Source organism: Suncus etruscus, chromosome 15, assembly GCF_024139225.1.
Source record: "Suncus etruscus isolate mSunEtr1 chromosome 15, mSunEtr1.pri.cur, whole genome shotgun sequence".
Lineage (NCBI taxonomy): Eukaryota > Metazoa > Chordata > Mammalia > Eulipotyphla > Soricidae > Suncus > Suncus etruscus.
Window position 1 is genome coordinate 88,025,707 of NC_064862.1, and position 22,176 is coordinate 88,047,882.

Here is a 22,176-nt window from a genome sequence, read left to right on the forward strand (position 1 = left end):
ACAACAAAATAATAATATATATCCCCTTTGTAACTCTCAACTTGTGGGTTGAAAATTTAATTCTGATACGGGTCGACAGAACCCAAGACCAGCTCTTAAGAGCTCTGGCAGCGGGAAAAGCTGGGGGGGGGTCGACCAGGCCACCCGACAATGCAGTGCTAACGAGTTGAGTTCTGGTGCGTAGGGTGACACACTGAACCCCAGGCACTTTAAAACATGGCTTCAAATTGGGGGGGGTGGGGGGAAGACGGTGTGTAGGGCTGACTGCATGGAGAAGGCTCTGAAGAGGTAGTTCTAGGGAGGGGAACCGGGGAGAGGGGCTTCAGTTCTTATCAACGTGGGAAAAGGCCTCGATTTACGCAGTGTAGACTGTAGACTGGCAGTGTAGTAGACTGGGCTGGTGAACTGGATGCCCTCCCCTCAGCTCACACCTGGAGGGGGGACAGAACAGACAGGCCCCCCCACACCAGGCCTGGGAAAGCTGGTTCTGGACCCTGGGTAGGTGCCTTTGGGGATGGGCTAGCAGGAAGCTTTGGAACTCGAATTCAAAGCCACACCCTCATCAGCCTCCACAGTGGACTTCTTTCCTGGGTCTGTCCCTCAGAAAAATAGAAATTTTGAATTTTATGCTTGTATGCTTGTTGGCTGGCTGGTTTTATGCTGTTGAGATGAAAAACAAAAAATACGTGTCTTGAAGAAAAAGGTGGAGGTGAGCTAAAAGCTGGAGAGGTCCGACTTTGCCTTCTTTTCCCTTCAATTCCTAAAACTTTATATCAACGGGGGCAGGGAGGAAAGAAGGAAAAGGAAAGGAAAAAAAATAAGGGGAGGGGGGCAAGGCCACAGAAGCCAACAGGAAACCCCATCAGGAAGACGAGGCTTTTTGAAGGGCCCAGGGAAGAAAGAGGCTGGCAGGGGAGGAAGATGGATGCAGGCTTTTCAGGGAAGCTGTTAAAACCGACGGTCAGACAGACGTAGAGGCCTCCCCTGCACCGAGGGCTGGCGGATCACCGGCCGCTGCCGTAGCCCGGGAAGAGATGGTCGAGCACGGCCTGCAGCGCCTGGTTGACCTGCATGGAGTAGGAGCGACCCAGGTCGCAGCGGCAGGCTGGGCAGGTGAACACTTGGGCGCGGAAGGAGCGGTCCAGGCAGTCCTGTGAATGAGCGAGAGAGATGGGGTGAACCTCTCAGGCTCCGGAAAGTCCCCAAGGCCCACAGCACTGAGGGGGCATTTCCAGGAGGGGCAGTATCCCACTGTGGGGAGAACGCAACAGAATGTTCTAGAAACCGGCTCACCTTACAGACGTTGTGCTGGCACACAGTGGTGATGGGCTGGAACACCAACTCCTGGCAGCAGATGCACAGGAAAGTCTCCTCCACTTTGCTCAGGAATAACTGGAACTGGGGAGGGTCCGAGAAGGGGGCGTGAGCTCGGAAAAGCCAGCGCCTCCAGGCAGCCCTCCTAGTGGAACACTGGTCCTCCCACTCCGACTACTGAGTCAGGCAGGCAGATCAAAGTTGACAGTCGCCAGGCAGAGACCCACCAAGTTCCAGAAGGGGCCCGAGTGCAACAGATCCGATGAATGGGTAGCCAAGGTAACAGACTGGGGAACACCAGATTTGCATCCCCAGAAGCTGGTCGGGCTCTCCTCACCCCAGACTGAAGCTCCTAATGAGGTTGGGGCAGCCAGAGGTAATTCCAGGACTGGGTGGGGGGGGGGGGGGGTGGAAGATCCCCACAAGGGGGCACTGCAGCTGGTGGGAAGGTCAGAGGCACCCAGCACCCAACTACATTGAGACCAGGGGCCAGCTTCTGCTACAGGAAGGGGTTAGAGTGCAAGGGGGCAGGAGCTTGGGGATTACTGGGTCATGGACTCAGTGACCCTTCATGGCCTGTCAAGTCAAAGGTCCAACACCCCAGCTCTGCCAAGGTATATCACACAAAAAACAGCAGGGAGGGTGTTTGCCTTGCACAAGGCACACCCAGGTTTGGTTCCCAGCATCCCATATGGTCTCCCAACATGGCCAAAAGTGATCAGAGCAAGGTGTAACCTGAGCACTGCCAGGTTGTGGCCCAAAAACCAATAGAAGTGCTTCGCTCCCCCTAGAATGGGGCTCAGGGATCAGAGATGGGGGATAGAGCATTTGCCTGGCATGCAGTTGATGCAGGTTTGATCCTCAAAATCCCATAGGGTCCCCTGAACACTGCTAGAAGTGACTCATGAGTGCAGAGCCAGAGTTAAGACCTAAACACAGTTGGTGAGGTCCAAAAAAACAAACAAAAAATGGGGGGGGGCTCATGGGGCCACAGTGACAGCATGGCAGTAGGGTGTGTGCCTTGCAAGAAGCCAACCTGGGGGCCCGGAGAGATAGCACAGCGGTGTTTGCCTTGCAAGCAGCTGATCCAGGACCAAAGGTGGTTGGTTCGAATCCTGGTGTCCCATATGGTTCCCCGTGCCTGCCAGGAGCTATTTCTGAGCAGACAGCCAGGAGTAACTCCTGAGCACTACCGGGTGTGGCCCAAAAACAAAAAACAAAAAACAAACAAAAAAAAAGAAGCCAACCTGGGATAGATTCGGGTTCAATTCCCGGCATCCCATATGGTCCCCCCAAGAATGACAGGAGCCATTTCTGACTACAGAGGCAAGCCAGAAATAACTCCTGAGTACTGCCAGGTGTAGCCCAAATTATCAAAAAAAAAAAAAAAAAAGTGGGGTGGGGATGAGGGAGATTGTCTCAAGAGAGCAGAGGTGCCAGCAGGTACAGAGTGACAGATGCCGAGAGGGGGGGGTGAGAGAGGGGAGAGAGAGAGAGGAGAGAGGAGAGAGGAAAGAGGAGAGAGGAGAGAGGAGAGAGAGAGAGAGAGAGAGAGAACGAACACTGGGAGGGGTTGGAGGCACAGGGTACGGTGGGGCCTGGAAGGCGAGTAAGGTGCTTGGGGTGCAGAGCGGCTCACCGTACAGTCCTTCCCAGCCTTCTGGAGCTCGGTCCACAGCTTGGCGTTGCTTTTATCCTCCCTGATGAGACTGCTCTGCTGTGCCGTCAGCCGGAGGGGCTCCACCTTGGACTTCTTGGGGGTGCTCCTTGGGGAGGTCCCACTGGATGGGTCCTCTGTGGGGAGGGGGTCAGAAGTGAGGGGCAGAGCAGAGTTGTGGGCATGGCCTATCATCATGGGCAGGGCCATGAGTAAAGGCCTAGCAGAGCACTGTGGGTGAGAGCACTGAAGGCGGAGCCATACACCATGGGCAGGATGAGTGAAGGTGGAGCTGAGGACTGTGGGTGGGATCAGGCATCATGGGCAGGATCAAGAGTAAAGAAGGGGGCCCAGGCCAGACCTCCCCTCAAGCTGCCCTCACCACACCCCCATCCACGCAAGGTCCGGTCTCCCCACCTGAGGACTTGCTCTTCCGTTTGCCCTTCTTGGTAGTCACGGAGCTGCTCACTTCCATGTCCTCCTGCTCCTCTTCCTCCGTTCCCTTACTGTGTTTCTGCTTCCCAGCCAGTGCCTCCAGATAACCAGCAGGGTACTGGGTGGGGAAAAGGGGGTCTGAGGTCCACCCAAAGAGACTGAGGGGACCATGGGAGACTGGGATGGTCACATTGCACTTTTGCCACTTTTCATTCTTGGAACACCCCCCCCCCCAACTGTTTTGTTTGTTTTGGTTCTTGGGCCACACCCAGCTGTACTCAGAGGTTACTCCTGGTTTGGGGGACCATATTGGATGCCAGGAATAAAAACCAGGTCCGTCCTGAGTTGGCTGCATGCAAGGCAAACACTCTACCACTGTGTTATCTCTCCACGCACCTGAACTCTTTTTTTGTTGTTTTGATTTTTGACACACCTGGCAGCGCTCAGGGGTTCCTCCTGGCTCTGTGCTCAGAAATCACTCCTGGCAGGCTCAGGGGAGCCTATGGGATACTAGGGATCGAATCCAAGTCAGCTGCATGCAGGGCAAAGGCCCTCCCTGCTGTGTTATCACTTCCATCCCAACACTTTTCTTTTTGGCCACCCTTGGCTTGGGGCATCACAAGAGGTGCCAGGACTCCAACCTGGACAGGCTTCGGTAAGGGGCTTGCCTGCTCCCTACACACCAAGAGCTGCAAACATGTCCCAAAACTTTCTGCTTTTCATGTGGGGCTGTGGGCACCCTTGGCGTTGGCAGCTGGATCAAGAGCAGGATCTGAGCAGCATCTTCTGGGATCCTCTCCCCATGTCCCATCACACCATCCCTGGCAGCTGCTTCTCCTGTTCCCAGCTCCCGGGGCTGTGGAAATTCTCCCGAGGTCCAAAGGACAGGGGAGCTCTGTGGCCCCCATTCCCAACCACAGGGGGACAGGCACTATCAGGCTCAATAGCAATTAAGATGCCTTAAATAGTCCCATTTGACTGATAAGCCGCCCCCCAAGGAACAGAAAACACCCTAATTAAAAGTGCAGAGAGCCCCATGGCCCCCACAGAGGGAATCTGCAGGGGGAAGAAACCACTAAAACAAGTGTCAGGGCAGAGCCCACTTATCTACTCTGGTGCTCACACTACTGACTATTGGACAACTTGGGGGGAGCTATGGGATAAAGGGGTGAGGTGCAAAAACCAGAGCCTGAAAAATAAAAAAAATTTTTTTGGCTTTTCGGCCATACCGGTATGCTCAGGGATTACTCCTAGCTCTGCACTCATAAATCACTCCTGGCTTGGGGGACCATATGGGACGCTGGGGGATCTAACCAAGGTTTGTCCTAGGTTAGCACATGCAAGGCAAATGCCCTACAGCTGTGCCACCACTCCGACCCCTGAAATAATTTCTAACCATACTATTACTATAAAGCCACAATAAGCAGCAAGTGAGCAAAAGAACAGTAGGGAAGGTGCTTGCCTTACACACAGCTGACCAGGGCTCAATCCTTAGTGCCCCCATATGGTCTCCTTAGCACTGACAGGAATAAACCCTGAGCACCAGCGCTGGATGTGGCCCCCCAAAAAAACAAACAAGAAACAGCAACAACAATAAAAACCCACAAAAGGGGCCCGGAGAGATAGCACAGCGGTGTTTGCCTTGCAAGCAGCCGATCCAGGACCAAAGGTGGTTGTGATTCGAATCCCGGTGTCCCATATGGTCCCCCGTGCCTGCCAGGAGCTACTTCTGAGCAGACAGCCAGGAGTAACCCCTGAGCAACACCGGGTGTGGCCCAAAAACCAAAAAACCAAAAAAAAAAAAAAAAAAAAACCACAAAGGGACTGGAGCAACAGTCCAGCGAGAAGGGCACTTGCATTGCATGCTGTCAACCTGGACTTGATCCCTGGCACCATAGAGAATCTACAAGCCCTATTAGGAGTGATCCCAAAGTACTGCCAGGAGCAATCCAAAATTCAGCACCTGAGGCTGGAGAGATAGCACGGAGGTAAAGCATTTATTTGCCTTGCAAGCAGAAGGTCGGTGGTTCAAATCCTGGCATCCCATATGGTTCTGAGCCTGCCAGAAGCGACTTCTGAGCATAGAGCCAGAAGTAACCCCTGAGTGTGGCCGGGTGTGACCCAAAAACAAAACAAAACAAAACCAACAAAATAAATTAAAAAAAAAAAATGCAGGGGCCCAGAGAGATAGCACAGCGGCGTTTGCCTTGCAAGCAGCTGATGCAGAACCAAAGGTGGTTGGTTCAAATCCTGTTGTCCCATATGGTCCCCCGTGCCTGCCAGGAGCTATTTCTGAGCAGAAAGCCAGGAGTAACCCCTGAGCATCGCCGGCCCAAAAACAAACAAAAAATTCAGCACCCCCCCTACCACCCCCACCCCCACTGCCGTAAATAAAAAAATGTCACAAAGGAAGAGGAAACAAGAATGTTGAGAACTGGTTTGTTTTGGGACTTTTGTCCACACCAGGAGGCGCTCAGGAGACCCTATAGTGCCAGGGATAGAACCAATTTTTCCCATCAGAGAGAAGCCAACACAAAAGGCTGCAGCCAGCAGCCAGGCTGATCCAAGCCCAGAGGAAGAAAACTGGAGAAACAGCAGCTGCAGCTGGCCCAGGAGCAGGCACTAGCTGTGGCTCCGCACCCAGCATGGCCTCTGCCCTCACACCCCACACCCAGCATGGCCGCCCCCAGCAGGCAGCCAGCCAGCATCGGAGCCTACCTGCATGGTCAGCCCCAGCTTCTTGGTCCGTTCCTTCCCTTCCTTGGTCCAGGGACCCGGCTCCTCGTCATCTCGCCGCAGCAGATAGCGCCACACTAAGAACCCAGACTTCCCTTTCTCAGGCCAGTACCTAACCACCTAGAGCAGGCATAAGGGGGTAGGCCCAGGTCAGAGACACCGCAGGGTCAGATCATGATGGTAGGTACACAGCAAGTTCGTGGGGGCTTGTGGGAAGGGTCTCACCTTGTAGATGCCATCATAGCGGTTCCCCTCTGGTGGTGCGTACTTGCTGTGTTTGCCGCCTTTGACACTGCGGACCACCCGCACAGGCTTGCCTGACCGCCAGTCCTTAGCCTCTGCCCCTTTGCGGTCATTGATGGGGGCAGAGCAGTTCAGAGCCAGCGCCCTGTGAGGGCAACGAGGGATAAAGATAGAGCAGACAATCTCAGGTCATGGGATGGATGGCACAAACCCCACCCCCCAATAAAGGACACACAGGAGACCCAACTGGGTCAGCCTTGGGTGCACTTGTTGCAGAGACAGTCAAGGTCAGAATCACCCCAAGAGTAAGGCAGCAAGAAATGCACAGAGGGCCGGAGAGATAGCATGGAGGTAAGGCATTTGCCTTGCATGCAGGAACGGTGGCTCGAATCCCGGCATCCCATAAGGTACCCAGAGCCTGCCAGGGGCGGTTTCTGTGCTTAGAGCCAGAAGTAACCCCAGAGTGCTGCCGGGTGTGACCCCCCCCCCAAAAAAAAAAGACTTTCTCCTGCAGATTTCCCATGAAGCAGGAACCAGACAATCCCAACTTTTTTCTCCAGAACTAAAAAAAGTGTCTGTGGGATGGGTGGGTGAAGGCACTTGCCTTGTATAAGATCAACCTCGATTTGCTGCCTGGTACCAGCAATCTCCCAAGCACCCCAGGGAGCGACGCCCCAGCACTAACCCAATCTCTACCATGTTATGCCCCCATCCAGAAAGAAAACAAAATTACTTTGAGTCTCTGCATCATGAGAGGGAATCCAGACATCACAAACCACACCGTGGGGACCAGAGAGATGGCACAGCGGTGGGGCATTTGCCCTCAATGTGACCGACCCGAGAGGGACCCAGTCCGATTCCTGGCATCCCATGTGGTCCCTAACCTGCCAGGGATGATTTCTGAGTGCAGAGCCAAGAGTAGTCCCTGAGCGCCACTGGGTGTGGCCCAAAAACCAATCAATCAAAAAGTTAAAAAAAAAACAACCACCACCAGTTGGAGTTTTATAACCTAAGTCACAAAGGCTCAGGAGCCCAGAGTCATAGAACAGAAAGGAAGGCACTTGCCTTACACACATGCTGACCCAGGGTCAGCTTCCAGCCCAAAATTATCCCATATAAGTGCTTATCCAGGAAAACAAAGAAACCTAAGATTGGGATCGCCCTTCACTAAATGTGGCTCAGGTACCATGAATTAAAACTGGCACCTTCCCTGCAGTACCATCTCTCAAACCCAGGACAATGTTTTCCCACTGCCTTTTTTTTTTTTTTTTGCCACACCCTGCAACCATTCTGCAGCTGACTTTTTATTTTGTTTTGTATTGGGTCACACCTGGCAGTGTTCCAAAGTTACTCCTGGCTCTGTGCTCAGAAAATGCTCCTGACAGGTTCGGGGGACCATATGGGATGCTAAGATTTGAACCGGGGTCTATCCTGTGTTGGCAAGCCTTACTGCGGTCCCATCGCTCCAGCCCCGAAGCTGATTTCTTTTTCTTTTTTTTTGGTTTTTGGGTCACACCTGGCAGTACTCAGGGGTTACTCCTGGCTCTACGCTCAGAAATCGTTCCTGGCAGTCTCGGGGGACCATATCGGATGCTGGGGATCAAACCCGGGTCCATCCCGGATCATCCAAATGCAAGGCCAATGCCCTACCACTGTGCTATCGCTCTGGCCCCACAAGAATCACTCCCAATAGAATTTGTGGGGACCTTATGGGATGCTGGGAATGAACACGGGTCTGCCATAAACAAGGCAAATGCCCTCCTCATGGTACTATCCCTCCAGACCCAGGACAGTCAATCTTTATATTTTCGAAGGTGAAGTGAAGACCACACCAGGCAGCGCTCAGAGAACCCTATGGGATGCTGAAAATCAAACCCAGGTCAGCTAATAGGCCCCATACAGAAAGCTGGGTCCTTGCATCCCTTCCCCACCTGTACCTGTTAGTGTTAGTGAGCTTCTGGTCACAGGACTGCTCGGCCGTCCGCTTGTTGCCGGAGAGGTCCCGGCCACCACTGCCCGTGTATGTAAAAAAGTTGCCATGGTCCTGAAATGCAGCGGGCAGAGTCTCAGGCATGAGCTCAAGGAAGTCGGAAAGGAGAATTCAGCCAACCGCCAACCGCCACCCCTGTCCCCACCAGTGACCATAGGATAGGAGGGGACAGGGAAAACAGTACACTTGGTTGGGGGTGCAGGTTGCAGTGTCCTTTCGGTAGCTAAGACAGGCAACCCCAAATGCAGAATACACCACCACCACCACCAGAAGAGGCATGAGCCAGACACCCCAAGGAATATCTTGGGGATTCTGCTTACAGCCCTAGGAGTTTTTTGGTTTTTGGGTCATACCCGGCAGCACTCAGGGGTTCCTCCTGGCTCTATGCTCAGAAATCGCTCCTGGCAGGCTCAGGGGACCATATGGGATGCTGGGATTCGAACCACTGTCCTTCTGCATGCAAGGCAAACCCTCTACCTTCATGCTATCTCTCCACCCACCCACCCCCCAGGAGAGTTTTGTGCAGAGGCACAGAAAGATGAGAGAACAAAGGGGGGCAGGGTTTTATTTTTCCTCCCTGAATTGTGTTCCGGTAGAAAAAAATGTTCTAGAAACTGCTGGCCTCAGCTTAGAAGCCTCCATGCAGTTATGTCGCCTCTGGCCAAGGGTCCCACACCCCACTCACCACGTCATCCTCATAACCCCCGGCCAGGACCAAGGAGTAGGCACCGTCGTTGCTGCGACCGTGGATGCCTGCCACGTGCGGCCGATGGACCCCCGACTCGCTCACCTAGGACACCAAAAGACACAGGGTCCACTCAGCCCAGCTGTCAGAGGCATGACAGATGGGACAGATGCCCGGCTCCCCGCTTCCCTCCCAGGCCAGCCACCCTTTCCCCCCTGCCCGAGCATACCTGCACTCTGAACTTCCACATGGTACCCACAGGGATGCCTGGGATGGGCCCGTAGTGGTTGGAGGGGACGATGGTGCATTCCTTGGTTCGGCCCACGCAGGCCATACCCTGGGGCAGGGAAGCAAAGGTTGGAGTGACATTGGGCAGAGAAGAGGGGGCACAGTACGAGGGGCCAGTGTGGGGGCAGAGAGGGAGGGATGGGCGGATAGAGGCAAGATAGAGGATGGGCAATAAGGGAGCTAAGATAGTGGAACTACAAGACTGGGGATGGGGCATGGGATTGGTGGAGTCAGGAATGGCATAGCTATAGCAGGGTGTGAGTGGCTTCAGTGGGGGGGTCCAACATTAGAGATGAGTGAGGCCTCAGTATGGGCGGAGCAAGGGATGGGTGGGGCAGAAAGAGTAGGCGGGGTCTCACCTTGCCCCAATCGCGACCAGACGAGGACGTGGCGGAGGCCATCTTAGCTTTCTTTTTACTTTCTTTCAATTTTTCCCCAGCCAGCACCACCTCACTGGCATCATTGCGGCACTCCGGGCAGTACCTGTGAGAGATACAGACAACGGTTGCCATCTCATGAGTGCCCCCACATCCCTGTGTTCTGCCTACTTCCATCCCCAAGGGTGGCTGACAGTGTGACAGTGCAGCGTGGGAGGGCAGGTGAGGCTGAGCAGGCCACTGACAGCTAGTGGTGTGTATGTGTCCCTGACACCCCCTAGCCCTGCTCACCACTCCTCCTCGGGCGGGACGCTGGTGAGGGGCGGGGACAGACAGTAGAGGTGGAAGGCCATGTCGCACTCGTCGCACATGAGCTGCTTGTCGGGGTCCTGCTTGCCCCCGCACAGGTGGCAGGCACAGGCGCGGCACAACTTGCTGGGGTCGTCCTTGCATTGTTTGCAGGATGGTCCACTCTTTCCTGGACACAGGGCAGGGTCAGCAGGGTTGGGGCTACTGGGAGAGGGAGTCTACAGGGAGGGTGGGCCAATAGGATAAGCAGCCCATAGGGAGGGACAGGGCCAATAGGGAGAAGGGGCCAATAGGACAGAGTATTCCAGAGTATTCCCAGGAGGGAAAGGGCCAACACAGGGTAGGCCAATAGGACAGGCAGGATTACTAGAATGGGCAGGGCCAACAGAGTGAGTCAATAGGACAGGCAGGGTTACCAGGGTGGGCGGGGCCAACAGAGAAGATGGGCCAATAGAATGAGTAGTCCACTACGATGGGTGGGATTCTCAGGAAAGGGCGGGAGCAGCAGGGAGAAATGAAAGACAGACCCTGCCCCATCTTCCCTGGTCAGGGGATAGAACTCACGTCTCAAGGGGTTCTCCACCATGGGGCTCCCCTCCCCTGGGCGTTCGATCTTGAACACTTCATCCACGAAGATGATCCGGCAGTCATTGAGGCACCCACTCCTGGAAGGGAGAGGGGAGGTGGTGAGCCAGATCCTTCCCAGGCAGCTCCAGACGCATCATCTCCTGCCCCCCAGCATGATGCACCAATGACACCACGAGCACGCCCCACCCCAGTCCCTGGCGGGCGCCCCCAGACTCACCCGATCAGGACGTTGGCGAAGAGCTCGCGCTGCGTCCGTGTCTCCCGCTTGCGCAGGATCTTTGCGTCGTACCAGAAGCCACGCTCCTTGGGATTGTCGGGGTTGTAGTTGAGCATGACTGTCTGGCCCGCCTCCAGCTCCTGCCACGGGAGGATGTTCCTGGCGCGGGCGCGCACGTCCCGGGCGCTCATCTGCACCACACCGTTCTCAGGGTAGCTGCGGGGAAGGCCACCTCAGAGCCCGCGGGTGCCCGGTTGGGGGGGGACCCCGGGACTGCCACACCAGCCAGTGTGGAGAAGAAAACGGTGCCGACGGGGGCCAGCATGTGTGTGTGCCTGTACCCCGACACTTACGCAGAGAGCCCCAATACTCAGACTGGGGACCTCATCTCTTTTGTTGTTGGTTTTTCGGGCCACACCCACAGGGGGTTCAAGGCCAATTCCTAGTTCTGACCTCAAGGAATCAATCACCCCTAGTGGTTCTCAGGGGACCCTATGGGACGAGAGGGATCGAACCCGGGTCAGCTACGTGCAAAGCAACTGGCCTCCCTGCTGTGCTATTGTTCCCAACCCTCAGTGCTCAGGGCATACCCCTGGCTCTGTGCTCAAGCATCACACCTGGCAGGGTTAGGGGAACTGGAAAGGGATGCCAGGGAACAAAACGAGATCAGCTATGTGTACATGAAGTGTCCTACCTGCTGTCATATCACTCCAGTCCCTTATAAAGATTTTCTCGCACGTCAAGCATATTAGGGACAGAGTGGGAGAGAGGCTGGTCCCTCAGTCCAAAGACTGAGGTACAGGGGGACAGCAGGACTAAAATAGACAGAGCAGGCCGGAGAGACAGCACAGCGGCGTTTGCCTTGCAAGCAGCCGATCCAGGACCTAAAGTGGTTGGTTCGAATGCTGGCATCCCATATGGTCCCCCGTGCCTGCCAGGAGCTATTTCTGAGCAGACAGCCAGGAGTAACCCCTGAGCACCGCCGGGTATGGCCCAAAAACCAAAAAAATAAAATAAAATAAATAAAAAAGACAGAGCAGACCACAGTGTGGAGCGACAGGCCAAGCTCGGGAAGGCCGAAAGTGCTTCTCCCTTTCATCTCTGAGGAGGCCCCAGAGGCCCTGAATATCTTTGGTTTGAAGTTCAGGGGTCCTAAACATATGCAGCCCTTTGGACCAATCAGAGACAGAACCCAAACACAGGGACATCCAGTGACAATGACCAGAAGAAGGGTTGGAGCAGTAGCACAGTGGGAAAGGTGTTTGCTGTGCACGCTGCCAATCTGAGTCTAATCTTGGCATCCCAGGAATGTGGTCCTCCAGGCCTACCAGGAGTGATCTCTGAGCACAGGGCCAGGAGTAAACTGAGTGCTGCCAGGTGTGGGCCAAAAACCAAACAAGCAAGCAAAAAAACTGAAAAAGGGGCCGGAGTGATAGCACAGCGGTAGGGCTTTTGCCTTTCACACTGCCAATATAGGACAGACCCCGGTTGGTTTCTCAGCATCCCATATGGTCCCCGTGCCTGCCAGGAGCGATTTCTGAGTGCAGAGCCAGGAGTAACCCCTGAGCACCGCCGAGTGTGGACTGCCCCCCAAAAAAAATACTGGAAGAGATGTTTGGGAGTTGAGGGATGACAACTGTGACATGAAATATAGTGTCAGGTATATTTACAGGTGTTTCCATCAATGGGTGGGGCTCAGAAAGACAAGAGAGCGGGGAGGGCGCTTGCCTTGCACAGGGCCAACCTGGGTTCAATTCCCAGCATCTCTAGGTCCCCGGAATAAGCAGACACAGGGAACCATAGCCAGAATGATCCCCGAATACAGAACCAGGCTTCTGGCACGGAGGATGCGGGTCTGGGAAGGGGGAACTGCCGGCTGTGATCTCCAGCCCAGAAACCCCTGCCCGGACCCCCACACTCACTCGTCATATTTAACATGGTAGACGATCTCATCCTCATCCTCCTCCTCCGGGATGGCCATGGAGCTGCAGGGCTCAGCCGCCGATGGGGCCTTCTTGGTCACCCGCACCACCTGGGCCTCGAACCAGGCACCCATGTTGGTGTCCCGTGCATCTATGTACTCATTCACCTGTGGGGGACACAGAGCTCATGCTAAGGAACACCAGGGTCACTTTCCTAGAGGACACGACAGACAACAGACAGGCCAGTCCCTGGGATGGACAACTGGGCAAGTTGTTTTTTGTTTTGGCTGCACCCAACAGAGCTCAGGAATTTGGTGCTCTGCACTCAAACATTCCTAGCAGGCTCAGAAGACCATATGGGATACCAGGGATCGAACCCGGGCCCATCCCAGGTTGGCTGCATGCAAGGCAAATGCCCTACTTCTGTGCTATCGCACTGAAACTGGGTAATTTTTTTTTTTTTGGTTTTTGGGCCACGCCCGTTTGACGCTCAGGGGTTACTCCTGGCTATGCAATCAGAAATCACCCTGGCTTGGGGGGACCATATGGGACACCGGGGGATCGAACCGCAGGCCTCACCTTGTACAGGCCCAACTCCGTCTCGTCCCAGGCCTCCTCGTCAGCCAGGCCGGCCTTGTTGTCCGCCTCACTGCTGTTGGACGCTTTGTCCGACTCGCCCTGTCCCAGACAGCACCCCGAGTCTGAATCCGAGAGCTCGGACTCCCGCTCCCGGCCACCGCCAGCAGGGGGCAACACGAGGCTCTGGCGCACTAGCAGCTGGATGATGTCGTTGAGGCGCACGTCGTAGTCGAAGAGCGTGTGGCCGTCCTCCATCTGCAGTTGGGGGGAGGCAGGCCTGGTCTCAGCACCCCAAGGGGCTGAGCCCCAGGTTCTGCTTTGATTTTTTTCCTTTCCTTTGGCTTTTGGGGGCCACGCCCAGCAGTGCTCAGAGGTTACTCCTGGCAGTAATTGGGGGACCCTATGGGATGCCAGGAATCGAACCCTGGTCTGCCGCAAGTAGGGCAAACACCATCCCTGCTGTGCTATGGCTCCAGCCCCATTGAAATTAAGTCTTAATACTAGAATTTTGCAACAGTTTTTATTTCCAGCCAATCAGCAGCCCCGGGTCACAGGGGTAGGCGGGCCCAGCATGTCCCTAGTGGACAGGCTAAGAAATAGGGCCTCTGTGGCTGGTCCCCCTGGAGTGGGTTGTTACCAACAAGTGGGGAGGTGGAAATAAGATGATTTAGGGCCGGGCCCGAAGAGATAGCACAGCGGTGTTTGCCATTGCAAGCAGCCGATCCAGGACCAAAGGTAGTTGGTTCAACTCCCCATGTCCCATATGGTCCCCCGTGCCTGCCAGGAGCTATTTCTGAGCAGACAGCCAGAAGTAACCCCTGAGCACTGCCGGGTGTGACCCAAAAACCAAAAAAAAAAAAAAAAAAAAAAGATGATTTAGGGCCCACCTCAGTCAGACTCCCCCCAACATCTAGAGTTGGGGCTGGAGAGATGGAACAGCAGGGAAGATGCCCGTGGCCCATCTGAGTGTGACCCCTGGTACCTCACCAGTCCATCCTACCGGGAGTGATTCCAGTGTGGAACCTTCCAGAAGACCAGTATACCCCTGTATCCCACCGGTGAGATGGGCTGAGGTGGGCGCCCTTTCTCTATCCCACTACCCAGCCCTGCCACCCCCAAATGCACAGAAGCTGCAGGAGTCATGGGCTGAGGGGGGTCTCAGTACACTCCAAGAATAGGCTGGAAAAAAATTAAGAATAGGCTGGAGGGGCCGCCAGCATAAATGTGGGGGCCCCAGCCAAGTGCTTGTATTCAAGCCTGATATCAAATCAAGATTTTAAAAAAAGCGGCTGGAAAGACAGAACATGGGGAGGCGCCGATCACCAGCTCCCCAAAGGGTCTCCCCCAAACTCCGACAGAAGTGACCCTTGAGCACAAAAAAAAATCAAAACACCTGGACGACTCAAGTGCTCTGCCCTCGTACCCCACTTTCTGGAGGTGCACCCAGGGGTCCTTGCCATGCATGACCCAAGGGGAGCCCAGAGCCCCCAAAGCCGCCTCCCCTGGGGGAGCTGCCAGCGTGGACCTGCCCTACCAGGCACATCCCAACTGCCAGACCATTCCTTGGAGGTTACTTGCCCAGGGATCCCCGAAACACAGGAGTCCCCAACAACTAAGACTGTGATGGCACCATGCTCCAAAACCAGGCGGGGGGGGGGGCACTCAAACTAATTTCAAAGCAACCCCCACACCACACAGGGAAACCGAGGCAACAGTGGCGACTTTTCTCAGCCTCCACCTTCCCTCCCTGTTTCAGCTGCAAAGGGGACTGCAAAAGGGGTGACCAGTGAGAGAGACTTCCCCACCACTGCCCTGTCTGAGCACCAAGGCTCTTTGGGGGTCCCTGTCCCAGCCATATGCTCCAGGGTCTCCAGGGTTGCTCCAGGGTCCTGAACCCAAACTTCCTGGAATGGGGTGCTGGGGTGGGGGAAACCTGTTCTAGCACATTCCACAGCAATGCAGGCTCAGAGAAGTGGAGGCAGGCAGGCAGGCGCCCAGCCCAGGGGGAGAAAGAGGGGGGACGGGGTGGGAGTACAGGTCCTGGACACCCCAGAACTGTTCTGCTCCTTCTGACAACACCCCCATGCCACAAAGCATAAAACATAATGTTTCCCCTGGACAGGTAGAACCCCTCAGCCTTAAGTTCAGGCTTCTGTTGGGGGGCTGTTGAAATAGCCTGTCTCCCCAGGATGCCCAGCTCCAGGACTGAACCCTACACACACACCAAAAGCAGCTTCAGACTCACAACCCAGCAGAGATGGGGCACCTGGTTGGGACCACTGAGTGGCATGACTTGGGGGGGAAGGAGTGGAGATCCTGGCATTGGAGAGGTGACAGGACACTCCCAACACATACACACACACACCCATGCATAGCACCAAAATTGTCCCCAGAGAGTGATGGTGAGACAAAGGGACTCGGGGTTCCCCAAGTCTGCCAGGCTGGGAGAGAAGGGCATTATCACCTCCCAAGTGTATACCCTGATGGGGGTGGGGGTGTCCCTGACCTAGAATAGACAGGTGGAGACTTCAGACCTGAACCCATTTGGGGCCCACGATGGTAAGTGTTTTGTCTCCTGGGCTAATTGGGGGGACCCAAGAGATTCCAGGGTATTCCAGTGGGCCCCTCGGCATGTAGAAAAGGACTAGAAATACTGGCCCGCACAGTGCTCAGTGGCCAGGCATGGCAGGGCAGCCTGGGGATGGGGCTCAACACCACAGATCTGGCCACTGGGGGGCTCGGGAGAGAACACTCCACCCTGCCCCCAACCACTCAGGAGCCCTGCATTTCCCGCCCATCAAGCTATTCAGCGCCAGCCAGGGGCGAAAAGCTCGCTCAGGGGTCAGACTGAGGGTCTCCACGACCTGGGAGGGCCAAGCAAGCCAGTTTCTCTAGGGGGGTTAAAAAAATAAGTTGCGGGCCCGGAGAGATAGCACAGCGGCGTTTGCCTTGCAAGCACCGATCAGGACCAAAGGTGGTTGGTTCGAATCCCGGTGTCCCATATGGTCCCCCGTGCCTGCCAGGACCTATATTTCTGAACAGACAGCTAAGAGTAACCCCTGAGCACCACCGGGTGTGGCCCAAAAACCAAAAAAAAAAAAAAAAAATGATGCGTCTAGAACATTCTGGGGGGTGGGGTCTGGCGCCACTTCTCACCCCGCCAGGCCAGCTGTGCCTTGTCATCAGCAGCCTTGATGTGTCCCCCCCCCCCAGTTGCCCATGTGGACGCCTGGCCCCCCAAGAGGCTCCCCAAGCACTTCCTGGGGGGGCCTGGCCAGGGTCACCTCGGAAGTTGCATCATGAGGCAGCGACTTCCTGCTAGGGCGGAAGTGGCAACAACTCCCAGGGCAGGTCGAGGTGAGGTACCCTGGACAATCGGGGACCTTCTCCCCACTCCAGGGACTCAAGAGTCAAGATCAGCAGTCACTGGTAACGTTGGGGTTCCAGGGACCATTCCGGGATGCCGTCCCCGAGCCTAGGGTGGGGTGTCCAGTGACCCAGCTTCCTCTTCCCTTGGGGGGCAGGGGTCCTTTGTGTCACCCAAAGATGACATAAGATAAGGAACGGGGGCAGGGTAGACCCCCAGGACGGACACTCAGGGTGAAGAGAGGGAGGGGGGTGTCTGGCTTCCTAGAAGCTGAAAAAATGTCTAAACTGAGCAAAACTGGGCCAAAGCGATAGCAAAGAGGTAGGGCGTTTGCCTTGCACGTGGCCAACCCAGGATGGACCCAGGTTCGATCCCTGGCATCCCATAGGGTCCACCAAGCCTGCCAGGAGCGACTTCTGAGCACAGAGCCAGGAGTAATCCCTGAGCGATGCCGGGTGTGACCCCAAAACCAAAAACATAAAATAAGGTGAGCAAAACTATCAAGGTTTCATCTGAGAGTCCCAAGGCCCAACCAGGAATGATCCTTGAGCATAGGTTTAGAAGTAACCTGAGTATAGCCGGGTGTGCCCCCACAACAAAGAACCAAACTTGCCTGTGGAGAGGGGAACCCCAAACACCATCACATCAAGCATGGTCTAACCTTTCCCTGTCCCCCCACAAAGAAATTCACTACCTTCAAATTTGGCAATTTGGGGGGAGGATAGGTGGGTTGAGGTCATAACTGGCGATGCTCAGAGCTCGAAGTTCACTCCGGGGTGCCCAGAATCCAGTTCATATTGGCCACATGCAAGGCAAATGCCTTCCCCACTCTCCGTTCCATCCCTCGAGTCCTGCATGCAATTCAAACTTGACCTTAGAACGCAAAACCTCAGGGCGGAGAATGTCTAAACTGACCAAAACCAGACCGAAGCAATAGCAAAGCGATAGGGTGTTTGCCTTGCACACGGCCAACCCAGGGTGGACCCAGGTTTGATCCCTGGCATCCCACATAGTCCCCTAAGCCTGCCAGGAGCAATTTCTGAATGGAGAACCAGGAGTAACCCCAAGCCCTAAAAGAAGCAAAACTCTAAGAACCAGCCCCAATCACCAAAACCATTGGGGGGGGGGGGCACAAGTTGACACGTTCAGAGGATTGCCATGCAGAAGTCTTTGCATCTGACCCCCAAATTGGGCCTAGGGGTGAGCTCAAATGTGTGGTAAGGCAAAGAGGGTCCTTACAAGGCCTGCAGGGGTGAGTGTGAAGAGAACAGAGAACAGACTGGCTTCGCTTTCAACTTTCCCTGCAACCTGAAACTCGCACATTCACAGGAGGGCCAAAAGGGTATCTATCCTCTCTCCCATGCAGGGGGCCAGGAAATGGTCACTCCCCAACAATCATGGGGGTCCCTCTGAGAACACACACAACCAGGTACCTAGTGAGAAGAAACTCAGACATACAGACATGCAGACAGACACACAGACACGCTCAGGCCAGAGGGCCAAGCTCCACCCCCTGCCTGCCGGTTTGCCTGCCCACGCCTGGCTGTTGGCGGCGCCTGGCCCCGAGGGGGGTGGGGGCCCCTGACCACAAGACCAAGCCCACCCCCCACATGCACACACAGACACAAGCCCCACCCTCCTGGGTCTCCGGGATCCCTTTGCCCTTCCCGGGGCCGGGACAGACGGGCGCCTCCGGCCACTCTCAGACATCTGAGCCAGGGTTAGGCCTCCCAAGAAGGGAGGAGAAAGAAGGTCTCCAGGGTCGCCAGGATATGCTGCAAGCCAGCCAGCCGGAGGAATCCATCACCACCGGGTTTCATTTTGGGGTAAGCGCCAGAGACCCTCCCAGCCCCCAGCAAGGCAAGAAAATAAATTTTACAAAAGAGAAAGAAAAGAAAAACCAGCCCGGCTACTGGGGTGCTCTGAATTTCTCCCAACCAGACGCCAGATGGCGCAGTGGACGGACTCCAGAGGCCAGCAGGGCCCAGGGGAGACTCAGTATTTGAAAAAAAAGGTCTCCAGCAGCAGCTGTCCCCCAAAGGCCACCCAAAGCCTCCCCCCAGATGGGAGCGCGCCAGCTGCCTGCGCCGAGCCAGCAGCAACCCTGGCCACCATGAACACCCACCCACCGCCACCACCAGGCGTCCCAGGATCTGACACACAGTGGGGGAGCCTGGCCAGGCCTCTTCCGCCTCCACGTGTGCCAGGGAAGCGTCCCGAATGTGGGCAGCCCGGGAGAAAGCGGGGTAGCCATTTTACAAGTCACAAAAAAGGAGTTGGAGAGAGCGAGCTAGCCGGTGAGGACACAGCACAAGGCTGGTGGTGCCCTCGGCCAACTCTTGAAAAAGCCTCTTTGCCAAAGAGAGGGGGCATCACTTCTCAGGGCTCTGCACAGCTGGAATTCCAGGTTGGGGGGGGTGGTCCCTGCCAAAGCCCCATCTGGGGTGGCGGGCATACGGGATTCAAATTTGCAGCTAACAGATGCTCCAGTTCCTGGGGTGTGTGTGGGGTTTGCTCGACCCCCCCCCCCAAACTCTTCAGCCCCCAGCCCCAATTCCAGGCACTTCCTTTCTGTGCAGTTCCAGTGTGGTGCTTGCAACTTTTTTGTTTCTAGAAATGACTTGGAAAAAAAATATTTTTTAAGTAAACGATAGATGAAAGGAATTTGAAATAGCCGAACGGTAGCGGTTTTGGGGGGGTGCCAGCTGCTACCCTGCTGGTGGTAGGTCTTTGTTTCTTGCTCAGGCGTTTGCAGCGGATGGGCGGGAGGTGTTGGGGGGGGGCAGGAAAATGCACGCTGGTGTTGCTGGCCCTGGACACGGTGCTCACTGTGCTCGGCCAGTGGCCCAGGAGGCCGGGCCGGGGCGGGCTTACCTGCTTGCCCCTGTAGAAGAGTCGCTGCAGGCCTGGCTCCACGTTGAACAACACCTGAACCTTCCTCCTCAGCTGTTCCACCTTGGTGAGCCTGGACAGCGAGTACACGGTACGGGTCTCCTTCCCGTCCATGGTTCGAACCCGGATCCACATGGTGCCTGCGGATACTGAGAAGAGACAGACACGGGGGTCACCCCCCCCAGAGGGGTCAGTGATAGGGCAGTGCCAGAGCAACCGCCCCTCCCCATCCTACCACTCACCCCATTCCTGCCACGCGCAGGTCAGCTGTGCCTTTGTCCAGGCAGTGGACGCGGGGAAATCAGGGGTTGCACAGAGCATGGGGACCCCCCTTTCTCAGCCCCTGAGTGGGCTCTGGGGGCCAGGCAGCGTCAATAAAGACTTGTTAACGGGCCCTTATAAGCAGCACCGGGGAGGGGAAGCATTAATTCAGGCGCCAGTGACAATTAGGAGGGAAGGGGAGGAAAAAAAGTTGCAAAGGGGGCACAAATGCACCCCAAGACTTGGGGAGACGGGACTTGGGGAGACTCGGCTGCAAGGGGGGGAGAGTGAGTGGCAGAGTCTGCTCATTCATTCATTCATTCCCAGGGTCCCTAACTGAGTGAGCCAGGAGTTAAAACAGTCAAAGTCCGAAGCGGGTTGAAACTTCTCGAGTCTCTTGAAAAGACTGTGAAGCCCCTACAGGACTCCCAAGCTACAGGAGAACCCCCACCCCGGACCACCCCCCAAAAACAGGCTGCATGCAGCTGGGGGCCCCCAACAGTGCCCATGGCAACTAGGGCCATCCCGGGCCCGGCCACTCACCACCCCGGCTTGCACCCCACCGGCTCACCTCGGGCCTCCGGAGCTAAGGACCCCTGGTGCGCCGGCTGGAGACCCTGGGACCCCCGCGCCGTCAGCCCGGGGCCCCTCTTATACCCGGTCGGGCCACGCCGGGAAGCCCACGCCCACCCCCACCGCCGGGCCGGGCCAGGGAGGCCCCGCCGCCCGCTCCGCGCCAAGCCACGCCCCCGCCCGGTCTCGGCGCTGATTGGCCAGTCGCGCGCCCTAGGCCCGCCCCGCTCTCTCCCCATTGGCTGCGGGCGCGAAGGGCGCGCGAAACCCGGACCAGGCGCGACAATTGAATCGCGGAGGCTCCCCGTGCGCAGGCGCAGAGCCTGACATCCTTCTCTCCCCCCCCCCCGCCCGGCCCTCCCCTCCCCCTCCCCCACCGGCCTGGCCCCCCGACCCCCACGCGAGAGGCCCAGGCCCGGCTTCCAAGGCTGGCTCGCTGCTTGCTCCGGGATCCGCACATTCCCAGGCCTAGCTCGGGCCGCGTGCAGGCCCAGGCCACGCGTGCACCACCCACCCACTCAGGAAAGTTTTGCAAAGGGAGCCCCTTCATTCCACCCGTGCACCCCAATGCACCCCGTTCACCCCCTCCCCTGCACCCACCCAGGCTGGGCCGCTGCTCACCTTCCCGGCTGTGCAGATAGATGCTCCTCACACTCACACTCGCACTCGCCCGCCTGCTTGCACCCCTGCTGGCCCTGGCCCGGGACACCCAATCTCGCTCCGACGTGCGTGCACCCGAGCGCCCCAACAGACAGCCGGCCGGCCAGCCCCGTCCCCCCGCGCCTTGCCAGCTGCTCTGATTTTTTTTTCCCGCGAAAACTCGGCGTTAGGGACTTGCTGGGGCCCGTGGGAGGCGCGTGCTCCGTGATTGGCCGCACCAGTGGCGGGAAGCGAAAAAGGGGGGGCGAGGGGGCACCCCCGCCTCTGTCCACCCCACCCCACTTCGACCCAGTCAGCCAACAGGCCAACGCCCCGCCCAACCCAGCCCGGCTCATTCTGTGGGCGCGCCCAGCGTGCAACAGGGCCTGCTAGCTGGCTGGCTGGTTGGCGGCAACTCTGGGGGTTACCCTCCCACCCCTGCCATGCCTTGCACCCCCCCCCAGGCACACAGACACCCCTGCAAGGCCCGACACCTTATGCCTTCTTAAGCCCATGTCCATGCATACGGCTCCCTGGACACTCACTGGCCCACTGGCCTGTAGGACAGGGAGGAAGGGCCGAAATCTAGGTATGTCCAAATGACAGACTCAGAGGACATGCCCCCCCACTACTTTATCTCCCCAGGGTCCCCCCTTCAGTTCCTCAAGCCAACCTACCCCACCACAGGCTTGTTAGCCGCATGTCCCCACCCGCCACCTCGCCTCCGCCTCTTCCCTCTTTGTCCAGGCCAGAGCCAGCCCTGCCCCCTACACGTGGCCAGCCATGCCGGGCACACCATGACCCCTTCGGGCATCTCCAAGGCGCCTGGACCTGACTGGGCGCTCGGGAGTGGATCTGGGAGTGAGGGTACGGACCCAAAAAGTGGGTGGGATCCACCCCACTGATGGGTCTTAGGAACCACGGTGCATCCAGGCCTGGGGCGAGAGGTGTGGATGGAATGAGTGAAAATGCCTAACGGTGCAGAAAGGAGGCGGCAAAGCAACTGCAGTGGCAGCTTGGCTGGGCACGTAGATGTAGGCGGCAGGGAAAGACTATTTGATTTCAGTGGCCGGATGACATTTGAGCGGCCCAGGCCAGGTGGAT

The 22,176-nt window shown here is 56.7% G+C and overlaps 1 protein-coding gene across 1 annotated transcript; it reads right to left on the bottom strand.

Moving 5' to 3' along the window:
* Window positions 1-972: 972 nt before the first annotated feature.
* UHRF1 (ubiquitin like with PHD and ring finger domains 1) lies at window positions 973-19,744 on the bottom strand. Its single transcript, XM_049788050.1, has 16 exons — window positions 19,582-19,744; window positions 13,341-13,595; window positions 12,762-12,928; window positions 10,840-11,055; window positions 10,599-10,699; window positions 10,017-10,203; window positions 9,708-9,831; window positions 9,290-9,397; window positions 9,061-9,165; window positions 8,323-8,429; window positions 6,368-6,530; window positions 6,125-6,262; window positions 3,369-3,524; window positions 2,954-3,106; window positions 1,294-1,398; window positions 973-1,151 (listed from the first exon to the last, which is right to left on the bottom strand). Exons 1-16 carry the CDS (start codon window positions 19,732-19,734, stop codon window positions 1,005-1,007), a joined length of 2,385 nt encoding a protein of 794 aa, XP_049644007.1. The 5' UTR covers window positions 19,735-19,744; the 3' UTR covers window positions 973-1,004.
* Between the last annotated feature and the right edge of the window lie 2,432 nt (window positions 19,745-22,176).

What these genes read in the sequence shown, in the direction of transcription:
- UHRF1 (XM_049788050.1), bottom strand. Translation starts at nt 19,734, where the DNA reads ATGTGGATCCGGGTTCGAACCATGGACGGGAAGGAGACCCGTACCGTG. An exon ending in GGTGGAGAACCCCTTGAGAC is followed by an intron (nt 10,204 to 10,598) that starts GTGAGTTCTATC and finishes CCCTGTGTCCAG; the next exon opens with GAAAGAGTGGACCATCCTGC. An exon ending in AGGCTGGGAAGGACTGTACG is followed by an intron (nt 1,399 to 2,953) that starts GTGAGCCGCTCT and finishes GACCCTCCCCAG; the next exon opens with TTCCAGTTATTCCTGAGCAA.